The 14424-nt window shown below is 27.8% G+C and overlaps 1 protein-coding gene across 1 annotated transcript; it reads right to left on the bottom strand.

Annotated features, from left to right (window-relative positions):
• Positions 1-1383: 1383 nt before the first annotated feature.
• LOC127258687 (probable indole-3-pyruvate monooxygenase YUCCA8) lies at positions 1384-2997 on the bottom strand. The gene is made up of 3 exons (XM_051285632.1): positions 2257-2997; positions 1768-2139; positions 1384-1651 (listed from the first exon to the last, which is right to left on the bottom strand). Exons 1-3 carry the CDS (start codon positions 2902-2904, stop codon positions 1427-1429), a joined length of 1245 nt encoding a protein of 414 aa, XP_051141589.1. The 5' UTR covers positions 2905-2997; the 3' UTR covers positions 1384-1426.
• Between the last annotated feature and the right edge of the window lie 11427 nt (positions 2998-14424).

The following is a 14424-nucleotide window of genomic DNA, read 5'->3' as shown; positions in this document are numbered from 1 at the left end:
ATATATCTAGCGATGATGATGCAGGTCGACATTAAGAACTGCGACGCGCGCCGAAAAAACAAAAAAAATTGATTAATAATTCGAGAAAATTAAATGATGGAGACTATATATTATTGGTTTTTATTACAAAACCAACTACTGGTGTTCATGTGCCAAGTTGGTGATAAATTGCTGGACCATTGGCTTTCTATTAGCCTTCTTTCTTTATTTCCTTTGAAAAGTCCCATCTGTATTGTATTTGGAGAAAATAATGTAGTAGTAATAACTAGTAGTACTGTGGGAATTAATCATAGATATACTTTGGACAGTATGTGAGTGAAATATAAATTGATGGTCTAAAATTTATATTAATATAATACAAATACATTATATGAGTATGAGTTGACCGTACATATAATAAATCACATATCGGTACAATAGCAGACTGATTTCAAAGGATTTGGAGTGAAATAAAAATAAAATGACTCTAAATATATGTATAATATGTATTTTAATAAAATATAAATAATTATATAAAATAATTTTTTCTCAAACATTAGGAGTTCGAACTATGACCTCACAATTATAAGTTTACACTACACAGTCATTTCATAATATTTTATATACTTTTGTCCTTTTAGTGATTTATATTAGATTAAATATTATTTTATTGATTAGTGGTACTTTTAATATTAATGTATAATTTTTTTATTAATAAAATAAATATTTTTAAGTATACAGACGAAAATAATAAACAGATATTTTCAGTTGAAACATAGTATATCAAATGAATTATATATATATATATTATAAGTATAATATAAATATATAATGAATCTCCATTTACATTGGCTTGAGCTGATGCGGTCGTCCGGACCTAAAGCCGGACAGTACAAGAGATATATTTATATACACATTTGTAAGAGATGATCTGTCGGATGAAAAATTATAGTCTCATCTAAAAATTCGAATTATTAAAAAAATATAATCATTGATTATTTATCCTCGAATGAAAGTTCCCAAAATGATATGTGAATGTATGATCTCAATTAACTCAGCTAATTGATTGAAACGACCATTTTTCATGTTCTAACTAGGAGTAATTTGCATCCTAAGTATTCTTTTGTGGAAGGATATGTGTGTAATGGAACTTTGTTGATGTCTGCAAACAACCCTTCTGCTGAGACATTCCTCCTGCGTTGCTGACTTGATCATATCATAGAAAGAAATGTCATTTATTTTATTACATTTAAGTTTACAATTTTACCAAAAAAACAAAAGAAAAGAAAAGAACAGAGCCTCATCATCCTAATTAAGTATACATGTAAAATGCCCAAAAAGGGTTTCAAAACTTGGGCTTTGTCTGGAGAGGGCTAATCTGATCTGGGCTGGTCTATATGCTACTTTTTCTTCTTTTTTTTTTTTTTACAGGGATTCTTGATGATGTTCAGAAGGTTGAAATGCATCTTCTGTGTGTAGGAACTTTCTGCTTCTTTTGCTTTAGGTCATCCTTCCATACTTTGGCAATGTCTTGAGAAATTTTAATGGCGTCAGAAGATGCACCAGAGAGCCCTCTCCTTGTGAACCCAACAGCATACAGTCCACCATTTCCTTTCCATCCATTTGGGAATGAAGATTTTGGGAATCCATTCTTGCAGAAGAATTCTGTGTCCTGTAGAAGAAATTGATTTTAAAAAATTTAGAACATTTTCAATGTGTGTAATGATTTTGAGGTTTTTGTAATAATAAAAATGGAGTCTTTATTTATTTATTTATTGTTTTTCCCACCTGTAGCCAGTAAGGCACGTTGCTGCAGTATCCGGTGGCGAAAACGACGGCGTCGATTTCGAGGTGTTCGCCGGTGACGAGCTCGACGGCGCCGGGAGAGAATCTTTTGATTCCTGGGACTACTTGGATTTCTTTGGACCGGATCTTGTCGAGTGATCCGATGTCTAGAACAGGAGTCTTTCCTTGAGTGTTCTTCAGCTCTAATGGCCCTGTGGGTGGCCTTTTCAGACCGTATTTCTCGATGTTTCCGAGGATCATCCATGCCAGAAATAGCAGGATCTTGTCTACCAGCCACAATGGCAGCCATTTTAGCATCAACATTGCTAGCTCGAACGTCGATTTCCCCAAAACCTCCCTCGGAAGAACGTGGACCTGCAAATTTTAGTTTTTGAAAAAGCTCCGTTAGTGACCTTCAATTGCGGAATTTGGAGGTTGAAGAAGAAAGGTTAATTTTTTATTTTTTATTTTTAATTTTTTTTAAATACTTACTGAGCTGCGGACGACCATGGCGGGCTTGGCGTCGTGGTTACAGAGATCGAGAGAAACTTCCATGCCGGAATTTCCACAGCCGACGACCAGGACCTTCTTCCCCTTGTAACTCTCGCCGGATTTATAATCGCAGGCGTGGATCACCTCGCCGCCGAATTCGCTCAGGCCGGCGATCTCCGGCATGACTTTCTCCGCATTCTCGCCGGTGGCCACCACCAGCCACTGACAAATGTACTCGATCTCGCCGGCGGCGGAAACGGTCCGGACTCGCCAGAGGCGGCAGACCGGGTCGAATTTGGCCGAGTCGACCCGCTCGTTGAACCGGGGCCGGATATCAAAAGCCGCTGCGTAGGACTCAAGGTACTCGACGAATTGCCGCTTAGAAGGATATTCCGGGTAACCGGCGGGGAACGGGAAGTCGGGCAGCTGACAGAATTGCTTGGGCAGGTGAAGTTTCAGGCGATCGTAGGTCCGTTTCTGCCACAGCGACGCGATGCAGTCGGACTTTTCGAGGATTACGAACGGGACGCCGCGGTCCTTCAGGCCGGCGGCGACGGCGAGGCCGGACGGGCCGGCGCCGACGATGACCGGACCGTTTACCCACACGCACCGCCGGGAAAACATGTCGGAATCGGAGAAAGTAAGCATTTTTTTTTTCTAGTTGTTTGAACAGGTTCGAGATTGACCGGAAAATCAATTTGAATTTTTTGTGTTTGGAGAAATTAAGATTGACAGATTGGATTTTTGGATTGGGAATGAGGAAAGGGGGAGAGGGAAAGGGGGCTTAAATAGGAGCAGAGTGATGAAGGAAAGGGGGCATGTGAGTTGTGACTGACTTTGGGGGGTGGGCCCCACTTCCAAATCATGAGCCTACAATTAATTTTATTAATTTGATTTTTTACTGAAATTAATGGAAAGAATTAGAAATTGAAGTTTTTTTTTAGGCTGACGTGGCAGTGTGGAAGGATGACGTGGAGGAGCACGTGGAATGCAGGTGATAGAAGGAGTGGTTATTGGGCCCACCCACATTTGGATTGCGACTGCTAACCTTGTTTCGGCCCACAAAGCCCATTCCGCCCAACCCATTCTTCACATTTTTGTGTGGGTCCCACTTCATGGCCACCTTTTGCATGAAAGCTTCACTTATTACGATATTTTATGATAACAAAATTAACATTCATTACATTCTCACTAAATTTTATTTTCTTATTTTTTTACAATATGATTATTATTATTATTATTATAATAAAAAATTTGATCCCGTCACGGGCCACGTCACTGCTCAACTCATATATCAACGAAGCGCGATAGAAGGGTAAGAATGGTAATTAATAACTTTAATGACTTTTGCTAATATATTAAAAAAAATAAAAATAGATTATTAATCAGGACACGTGTCGTCGTCACAAGAAAGCAAAAGGATTATTATTTTTCTCGAAATGAGATGCATGCTGTAATGATGTTTTGATTTATAATTAGGTGTACTTTGTTAGGTTTTATAGGCTAATCACTAATGTGAGGTATTTATTTAGGTTAATCTTCTAATTAATTAATTAATGCATAAAAATTTCATATATATATAAGATTAATTAATATAGGTTACTCTTCTAATTTCATAGGTATGTAACTTTAATTAGGAAATTAAATAAATAAAATAAAATAATGTGGGGATGGATAAAAGTGGCGATCCAGTGCACCTCCTACTTGGAAATTGTTCATCAAATCGATATATATAAGTTGCATGTGATAAGACATTGGTTTTGATACAGTCTCTTCTTTTTATGGAAAAAGTTATATGTGAGTTTGCATCCAATTTTTAAATTAATTAAAATCAAATAACTTAAAAGGATTCCAACTATATATAACTATTACATTAATTTAATTTTTACTTTTATGACAAGCCCCAGGAACCATCGTTTGTATAATTGTATATTATTATTATTATTATTATTATTATTATTATTATTATTATTATTATTATTATTATTATTATTTTACATGTCATACCTTTGTCCTAGCTTGTTGAATGCCAAATATGCATACATTGCACAAAACTTAATTAGAACCTTTTGTTGTTGTTGATATTATTATTATTATTATTATTATTATTAGATAACGTAAATGACCGTTTTATATAAAAGTTTAAATTAGTAGAAATAATACATTATTTATTTATTTATATTTTACATGAGTCAACCAACACATCACCTCATGTGCAAAAGACATCTACGCCACTATACGAATCTTGCACATAGATGACGACGAATGAAAATGGTGGGACTCGAACACGAAACTTTTCGACTCTGATACAATTATTTATATCATCTAAGAATTATATTATTACGATGATGATAAATTTAGAACAAAATCTTAGCATTAATTATCATTCAAATTTTAATTTTTTTTTTTAATAGTATACTAATGTAGGTGCATAATTTTTATTATTATTATTATTATTATTATTTTATTTTTTTAAAAAAAAGGAGTACAAAGAGAACATAATTTTTAATTTTCTTAAGAAATTAGGGTTTTCTTGTATAGTATTTTTATTTTTTATCTCATAATATTCTTAAAATATATTAACTTGTTCTCCATTAAAAAAAATAATAATAATAAATCACATTTAACTCTTCTTTAAAAAATATCTTATAAAAAAATTATTATAATTTTTTTTTAGAAAAAAAATTAATATCTACGAAGGAGTTTCTTATTAATTAAAATGATGAGTATGTGCGTACGTATGAACTTGTTTTAATTTATTTTATTCAACTTAATTTAATTTAATTTATTTTATTTTATTTTAATTTGCACTCCTTTTGAGTGTATGTGCTCCACAGCCAACTTATATATAATTTTTAAATACTTAGCGTGGGCGGCTGTAGTAGCTAGCTGCTATGAGCTATCAAACAAGTGCATTTTCGAAAGTGTGAAAATATGTCGTTATTTTAAAACAGAGAAAAGGAAAAAAAAAAAAAAGTTGTTAAATTATAGGGTTATGAAATATTTTTTTATTTGTACTTGTATATTTTTATTTAAATAGTAATTTATTGTATAATATTTTACAATAAAGATTTATTTTATAAAAAACGGTGATGATTGCATGGTTAGATTTTTTTCTTCAATAAGTTAAAATATAAAAATTCGATATATTAATAATGTGGTTCAACTTTTATTAAAATGTCAATGTTTTATACTTTGTATGTTTCAATTCAAATGGATCATTTGGAGTTTTGTAATAAATTTAAAATTAATAATATTTTATTAGTTAGTAAAAATAGATATGATTATTTTAATATTTTTATCGTTGTACTTTATGTATAATATATTTGTAATTTAATAAGTATTTTAGTGTTAATGTATTATTACTTTTATTGATATAGAAAACGAATACTTTTAAATAAGATCAACATAAATAGTAAAAATAGTATTTTTAATTACGATGGAAGTACTCCATTGCAATTGATTTTTTTTTTTCAATATATATATATATGCTAATTCTTATTACAATAAAACATCACATTCGAATATAATTCTAAATTAAATTTAATATTCCCCTCGTCCCATTGAAAGATTACTATTTTCTATTTTTGTCCGTTACAAAACTAGGTTACTATTTTCTAATTTAGTAACTGTACTACCTACCTAACATAATAAATACTCTTTCAACTTATAATATATTACACAAATGTCATTATTTTTATATTAGACCATGCTAATAGGGGTATTTTTGTCTTTTTCACTACAATCCAATATAATACTCCATCCGTCTCATAACTAAATATCTACGTAGTTTTAGAACTATTAGTATTATATTTAGATGTAGTAAGAATAAGTAGAAATGACTAAAATAACCTTATTAGTATGTGTAATATAAAGGTAATGATATTTATGTAATATATTGTAAGTTGTAAGGGTATTTGTAATGTTAGGTAGATAGTACAATTACTAAAAAAAAAAAAATTGATATTTTGTTATGGCACGGACAAAAATGAAAAAATAGATACTTTGTTATGGGACGGAGAGAGTACTAATATTAAAAAATCTATGTACAAAAAGCAAATGTCACCCTTCCAATGAAACAGTGCTAGCCTCGTCAAAGTTGCAAAATAAAGTATCAGTTCCTACATCACAAAAAAAACTTGCAAAATGCAATAGTTCGGTGATTAGGGTCGTCTCCGCAGGGAATAATAATAATATTGAATATTCGGTTATCTAAAATTATACTATATATATAATAGGGGGGGTTGAATTTATCACGCTAAAATAAGAGAAAATAAATTCGCTCAACTAAATAAAATAAAATAAAATGCACGACAGATTACCAAAGATGATTAGACTCTAGCATAGACATGAATTTTTCATTCGGGATATGAAATTTGATCATCGACTAAAAGTCAAATTCATCGACTAGTTGAATAAATTGGTTAAAGTTGATCTACACGCGTTCACAACCAACCTTTCCTTACTTTTTCGATAGCTAAGGTACGACCGTTAGCTATTTCTCTAATCGGGAAAGAATCCTAGGTACAACCGTAGTTTTCTAACTCGACAGCAGTAAAAACTAGAAAAACCCAATTCAATTTAACAAGCTCCTACGAGGATTTGTCTAAAATTGATCTTAATTCTTTCCCTGGAGTGTTCTTTTCTAGGTTGCTACGCCAATTGAAAAATTACACAATTACGTATGTCAATCCCCAATATAGCTATGAAATCCTAAATTGATACGTGCGCAATAATCAATTCAAGATTTCTAAACCCATCAATTAGAAGAATTAAAAATACCCAACATCGATGAACACCAATTTTAATCGAAACCAAGTCTCACAATTTCAATCCCGAAAATCAATTCATACCTACACTAGAAATGAAACTACTCGCAATCCATAGCAATTAAAAATATAAAATAAATCAAAGAGTTCATCATGCCTTCAAGTTTAAAAATCGACAACAAACGAATTCTAGAAATGAAGAAAAAGGGGCCCGGAAGTTCTTATGCGTTGCTCTCCAAAGTTCCCGTACGTAGTATCTTCCTTCGCTTCTCTTCTCTCTCAGAAAATAGGTTGTAGGTGAGATCGTGGTAGAGAACGTAGTAGTCCCCTTCTCTTCTCCCCTTCAATTGAAAAAATCGTGTGTCTTCAAGTCCATCCCAAGATCCCCTTTGCACTTTAAACCAAACAATTCTAAAATTGCTAATTAACTCCGGAGGACCTTTTTGCAATTATTATTTTTTTTCTGCTTCGTGATCACGCTTAAGGATTTCCTGCGTTCTGTTTTTCTCTCCAATATGCCCAAAATTTGTCAACTCATCAACGCCTAGTAGAAAGTTCAAAAACGCATCATTAGGAGCATACATATATATATACAAAATTCGCATCCAAAAACCGTCTAAAATATAGCAAAAGATTTGTCTAATATCGCATATATCAGACGGAAGGAGTATTTGAAACCATAAAACACAATCCAAACACATACATATATATATATATATATATACACCATCGGAATATTTGCACAATCTCATTCCAATTCTTAGCATTGCCAACTTTCCGATCATACTTTGCCACGTCATGACAACCTGGTGACGTGGAATGTGTATGTATACGTACCCCACCAATCGGAGGGAATGTACCAAAATGAAAACTTAATATCATTGCAATTATTTATAGTGCTGATGATATGATAAAATAAATAAATTAATTAATATAATTATTGAAGGATATGCAAGTAATTAAGCATATTAAATAATGGAGTTAGGTTGCGTTTATGATTGTAAGAGGGGCCTCCCTGATATCGCAAGAACTTACCTTTACATTTAATAATAATAATAATAACTAAATAAATTGTACGGGTACTTTGGCCGCGCGTGATTGCGCGTAAAGGCGCGTGGTGTGAAAATAAACATAAATAACGACTTTTGTAAACATGTGGGATATATTTTGCCAGGGAGATAAATACAGAACAAAAGTGATAATAGGATATAAGTGTGAGATATTTTTTGCAATTTACTCGTCATTCATATGTTTTTTTCTCTAACATGTGTATATATTCATTAATTCATATTTTAAATTTAATTCAATTAATTGTTGTGTTTTTTTGGGTCTGTTCACTTAATATTTTTAGGTAGTATATTCATAACAATTATTAAAAGAATTAATATGTACATATATTAATATAATATATATATAAAATATATAATTTATTCACTTATAAAAAATCAACTATTCAACACAAAAATATTATTTATTATATTATCAATACAATTTTTTTATACATAACCTAAAACACAAAATGAATTGACTCTTTTTAAATGGCAACAATTACTGTATTAAGGGGGTGTTTGGCAAATAGCTTTTTGAAGAGCTTTTAGCTTATTGAACAGTTTTTAAGTGTTTGACCAGTCAAAAAGCTAATTTAGGTGTTTGGTAAATTAGCTTTTTGGAATAGCTTTTTGGACCCAAAAGCTAATTTCTGAAAAGCTAACTTACCCAGCGTTTTGAAATAGCTTTTTATGTAAAAACATTTTTATTCCTTATATGCCCTTAAAATTTATTATACATTTTACACAAATAAATATATTTTGATTATTTATTAATTATATTAGAATATTTTATTATATTATAGTTTTACTTTTATAAATTTAAAATAATTAATTTTTATATAAAAATTATTTAAAATTGTAAAATATATAAATTTATTAAAATCAACATAAATAAAAAATATCAATATTAATAATTTATTTTTTTATTAAAATTACATTATATAAATTTTATACTAAAAATAAATTAAATAAATTAAATTTATTGAAAATTATAAATATAATGAACTAATCGATAACTAACATAATAAATATATACATAAAAAAATTATTATTTTATATTTTACATCATTGTCAATAAAAAAAACTATTTATATATTTTAATAAAAATATATTATTTTTTAAATATAACTGTAATAAAAATAAATACTTTTATAACACTTTTACAATTTTCAATAACTAATAACAAAAATTTTTAAACATTCTAAACTCAAAAAAACATAATTAAATATATTAGAAACAAGAATAAAATAGAAATGTCCTCAATTGTCATTTTACGTATAAACAACTAATATCAAACAGTTGTTTTACCAAACATATTAATACAAATAGCTAATCGAATCAGCTAGTCAAACCAGCTAATTGAATCAGCTAACAACTATCAGCTAATTGAATCAGCTAATAGCTAACAGTATCAACTAATTGCCAAACACGCCCTAAACCTATCAATATATAAAATATAAAAAGACAAACATATGAAATATATATAAATCAACAACACAAAATTTTTGTTACTATATAAACAACACATGATCATAATATAAAAAATATATTCACACAACATACTTATAAGATATGATTGTTAACATATAATAACAATTGAAAATATATATTGTCTATATTTTATGGGTTGAATATTTTGTATTGTAAATATATATATATATGGGAAAAAATTATTTTTAGTTTCAATATAACTAAAATTCATCAATTTTGGTCATAATATAAAAAATTTATTAATTTTGGTCTCAATATAACCAAAACTCAATCATTTTTTGTCTCAATATAACTAAAACTCATCATTTTTTGTCCAAATATAAAATTTTTATCAATTTTAATCCCAATATAACTAAAACTCATCATTTTTTGTCCAAATATAATCAAACCTTATCTTTTTTAGTCTTACCGTCAACAAACCGATGGAAAATATTGACGTGAAAATAAATCAAACCTTATATTTATATTCGAATAAGTTGCACAATCTTGCAAATCCACGACAATATTTTCCGTCAGTTTGTTGACGATGAGACTAAAAAAGATAATGTTTGATTATATTGGGACAAAAAATGATGAGTTTTGGTTATATTGGGACTAAAATTGATAAAAAAAAAAAAATTATATTAGGACCAAAAATAATGAGTTTTGGTTATATTAGGACCAAAAATGGTGAGTTTTTGTTATATTGGGACAAAAAATGATAAGTTTTGATTATATTATGACCAAAAATGATGAGTTTTTGTTATATTGAGACCAAATTGATAAAATTTTTATATTGTGACCAAAATTGATAAATTTTGGTTATATCGAAACCAAAAATAATTTTTTCTCTATATATATTATAATTGTCTAAGTATAGTAGCATGCATTGAATTGAAGAGCGTTTTTGTGAAAGAAATAATTACATATATTCTTTAAATTATGAGCAATAAGTGAATAAATATTATAATGATAAATTTAATTAATATAAATAATAAATAAAGAAGATTAAATCTTTGCAAATCCAACCAAAATTATGAATAGTCATTTTGCTAGATTCTGAGTATTTAAAAGTTCTCTTTCTCTATCTAGAATGACTCATGAAAAATCTTTCTAAATCACATTTTTAAAAATAAAATTAATTCCTCTAAGTCTATCTGTTTTTATTATTTATTTATTTAAGGAAATAAAACCCTAATATTCAATTCCCATCAAGATTTTATTCACCAATAATGCATAAGACCACAAAAGGTTCAGTTCAAATATTCTTGAAATTTATTTAATTAATAAATATATATATTTTTTATTCTTGTTTAATTCGATCGATGATGACCCACATGGATTGCATACACATATTTACACAAATTATTCCACATTTAATTATATATATATATATATATATTTATATTGAGCTTGCAACGTGGCCTAATGAATTTTATTTTTGTATTTATTATTTTGCATAAGTTCATCAATAATAGAGGCACAGATAAATAATTAATTAAGTAATTGAATTACAATTATAACACAATGTGGGTGATCCCATTAAAGAAAAATGTAATTTTATTATTTTATTTATTTTATTTTATTACAGCATCCAATTCCCTATGAGCTAGTAAATTTTGAACACAGATAATATATTTTATTTTATTTTTTTAAATAAATATATTTGTATATTTAATTATGCAAATAATATATATTTTTTTACCAATTGTAAATTAAATATATATATATATATATATATTATATTATTTAAAAGTAAAATATAATTTTCAATTAATACTCCAACTTACAATTGAATGTCAGTAAGAAGCATTGCACCTGGCAGTGCCCTGGTTCTTGCATGTGGCACACAATAACATTTATTTATTTATCACAATTTAATTTAATTTAATTATATTAATATTTTAATTGTGATCTTTAATCTAGGTGCCGCCCGATCGAACCCATTGTTTTTAATTTATAAAGTTCGTACTACATTATTCATCTTAATATATATGATATTTAAATTAATTAATTGAAATATAAATAAAATATTCTAAAATTTTGTGGGTTCCAAAGTTGGAGTATGCATCTTCTATTGCAAGTGGGTTGCTAACCGATTAAGCCTTTTTAAAAAATAAAAAAATAAAAAATAAATAAAAAATTCAAATTGTAATATCTATATATATCTTAAAAAATATTTAAATAAAATAGTGAATATTATGAAAGTGACTTGAGTCAATGATGTGTTCTTTTGTAGGTATATCTGTGTGTGTGGTTTTTTTTAAAGATTTTACTATTTTTATTTCATTTTTTTAAAAAAAAAAAAAAAAATACTATATATCATAATTATTTTTAACTCAAAATTCTAAAATAAAATAAAATAAAATACAAAAAATACACAATGTCTATGTAATGGCATTTGTAGTCTAAAAATATATATTTAAAAATTAATAGCCTATGATTAGGTCTTAATCTTATAACATTAAATGTTTGATATATATTTTAAAATTGAAATAGTAATATTAATTGTTCTTAGGTAACTAACAATTAATATATTATATATTTTTTCTGTCGGAGCTAATTATGTCATTTTTCTTGGTACATATATTTAAAATATTGACATTTTAATATAAAAATAGAGTAGATAAAAAAATAAAAATCAAAGTACTATAAAAAAATATTTTTTAAATAAAAAATAGTGATAAATTTATTATTATTTTTTAAAATATGAATAATAAAATTGTTTAATATAAATAAATTATGCATAGTATTAATTGATAACAAAAAAAAAAAAAGAAAATCATAATTATAGCAGACGGAATGAATAGAATATAAAATATAATTGTCCCATGGTCGAATTGGTGTGGTATAATACTTGATGATCACAAATAAAATAAATAAATTTAAATATAAATGGAATAATTTTTCAATATGATCCACTTTGTGTTTTTGAATTGATATATTGAAATATATTTTTGAAAATTTGATATTATTCCATTTTCTAAAAAATATCATATAAATATATATATTTTTATAAAATATCACATCAAATATTTATTTATTTTATTTTTAAACTTAACCTATCAGTAGAGCTGTTAAACGAACCGAGTCGTTCGTGAATTCGGCTCGGTTCGGCTTGATTCAACTCGGTTAAAACTCGTTTACGAATGTTAACGAGCCAAGTCGAACAACATAAACAGGGTCGTTTGGTTAATGAACGAGCCCAAACTTTGTTCGCAAATGTTCGTTTAAATAATATATTTATTATAAATATTATATATACATATAAAATTATAATTTATAAATAAATAAAATATTAATTAAAAATATATAGATAAAATAATTTTAAATTTTCTTTATAATTTATATATAAATTTAAAAAAATAAGACAAACGAGCTCGAATGAACTTAATCGAGCCTAAACGAGCCGAACACGAACACAAGTTCAAATAACAAAAATTCTTAACGAGTCGAGCTCGAATATTACAAACGAGCTCGAAAGTTTAACGAACGAACACGAGCCTTGTTCACGAACGTTAACGAACACTTAAAATTTGGCTCGGCTCGGCTCGGATCGTTAACAGCTCTACCTACCATTACGGGTGTGTTTGTTTGGGGGTTTGGATTTTGAGTTGGGATTTGAATAGTAAAAATTTTGAATTTGAATAGTTGTATGATGTGATATAAATAAGTGTTGATGTGATGTTTTGAATGTAAAATTGATTTTGACTATAATATAAAAAATAAAAAATAGATATTTAATTTGATATTTTTTGAAAAAAAAAAAATTAGATGAATAGTGTAAATCCAATCCAATCCCCCAAACAAACACACACAAATATTGGAAATACGTATGGCCGTAGATTATGCGTGCATGCATGCATATATATATATATATATATAATATTCCAATTACGCCCATCCACGACGCCTAGAATATCCATGCACCCCTTTCCCAATAATTACATACATTAATCGTCTTTAAATAATAATAATAACAACAATAAATTCCCAAATATTTAAATATATATATATATCACTATGCTAAAAATTAAAATTTCGACGCAACAAAATTAACTATGTATCTAAAATTCAATAAATTTAATTATGAATGAATCTTAGAGTGTTTTACGACGTGGCACGTGCACCCATCGATCCAATCCACCATCTTCATGTTCATCCTAATTGACTTAACTTACATAAATAATTAATTAATTATATATATATATTAATAACTAACTTCACAATAGTTAATTAATTAAATAATTAATTAATTTTGTGAACATGACTATGGCTACGTTGAACTTGTCTGAATGAAGCACGCACTCAAATAAATTTGACCATGCATAATATTTAAAATAAAAATAAAAATAAAAATAAAATTACCTGCGAGACTCATGTGGAAACACATGAGACCACATGGATTAGCCGTTTTCACTCATACATGCTATTTTTCATTCGGACCGTTATTTGAAAATTTAGTCAACTATTTATTTATTAATTAATTTATTTCTATTATTATTATTATTTATTTATTTATTAATTTATAATTTAATAATGTTGTGTATATATGGATGGTTAAACCTAACTAGCATGTGGAAGGTATTAATAATGGACTTGGCAGTTAATCACCTCACCAACCTGCACCATTTAATTTGATTCTTCAACTAAATTAATTAATAATTAATAATTAATCATTTAATTAATTCGGTTCAAGGAATAATGCCATGATTTTTCCACTTATATGGTGTTTAGATCGTTAATTAATTAATTAACTTCCTAATTACCTGGTTTTGAATTATTATTATTTTTTTAATTTTGAAAAATTAATAAGTTAAATGATACTAAGAATCATTTATATTTGTGGAAGTTAAAGTCGTTGTGGGGAGAATATATTT

This window comes from Andrographis paniculata, unplaced genomic scaffold (genome assembly GCF_009805555.1).
Source record: "Andrographis paniculata isolate CXL003 unplaced genomic scaffold, ASM980555v1 Contig5END, whole genome shotgun sequence".
Taxonomy (NCBI): Eukaryota; Viridiplantae; Streptophyta; class Magnoliopsida; order Lamiales; family Acanthaceae; genus Andrographis; species Andrographis paniculata.
This window is presented reverse-complemented; position numbering and strand designations above follow the sequence as displayed.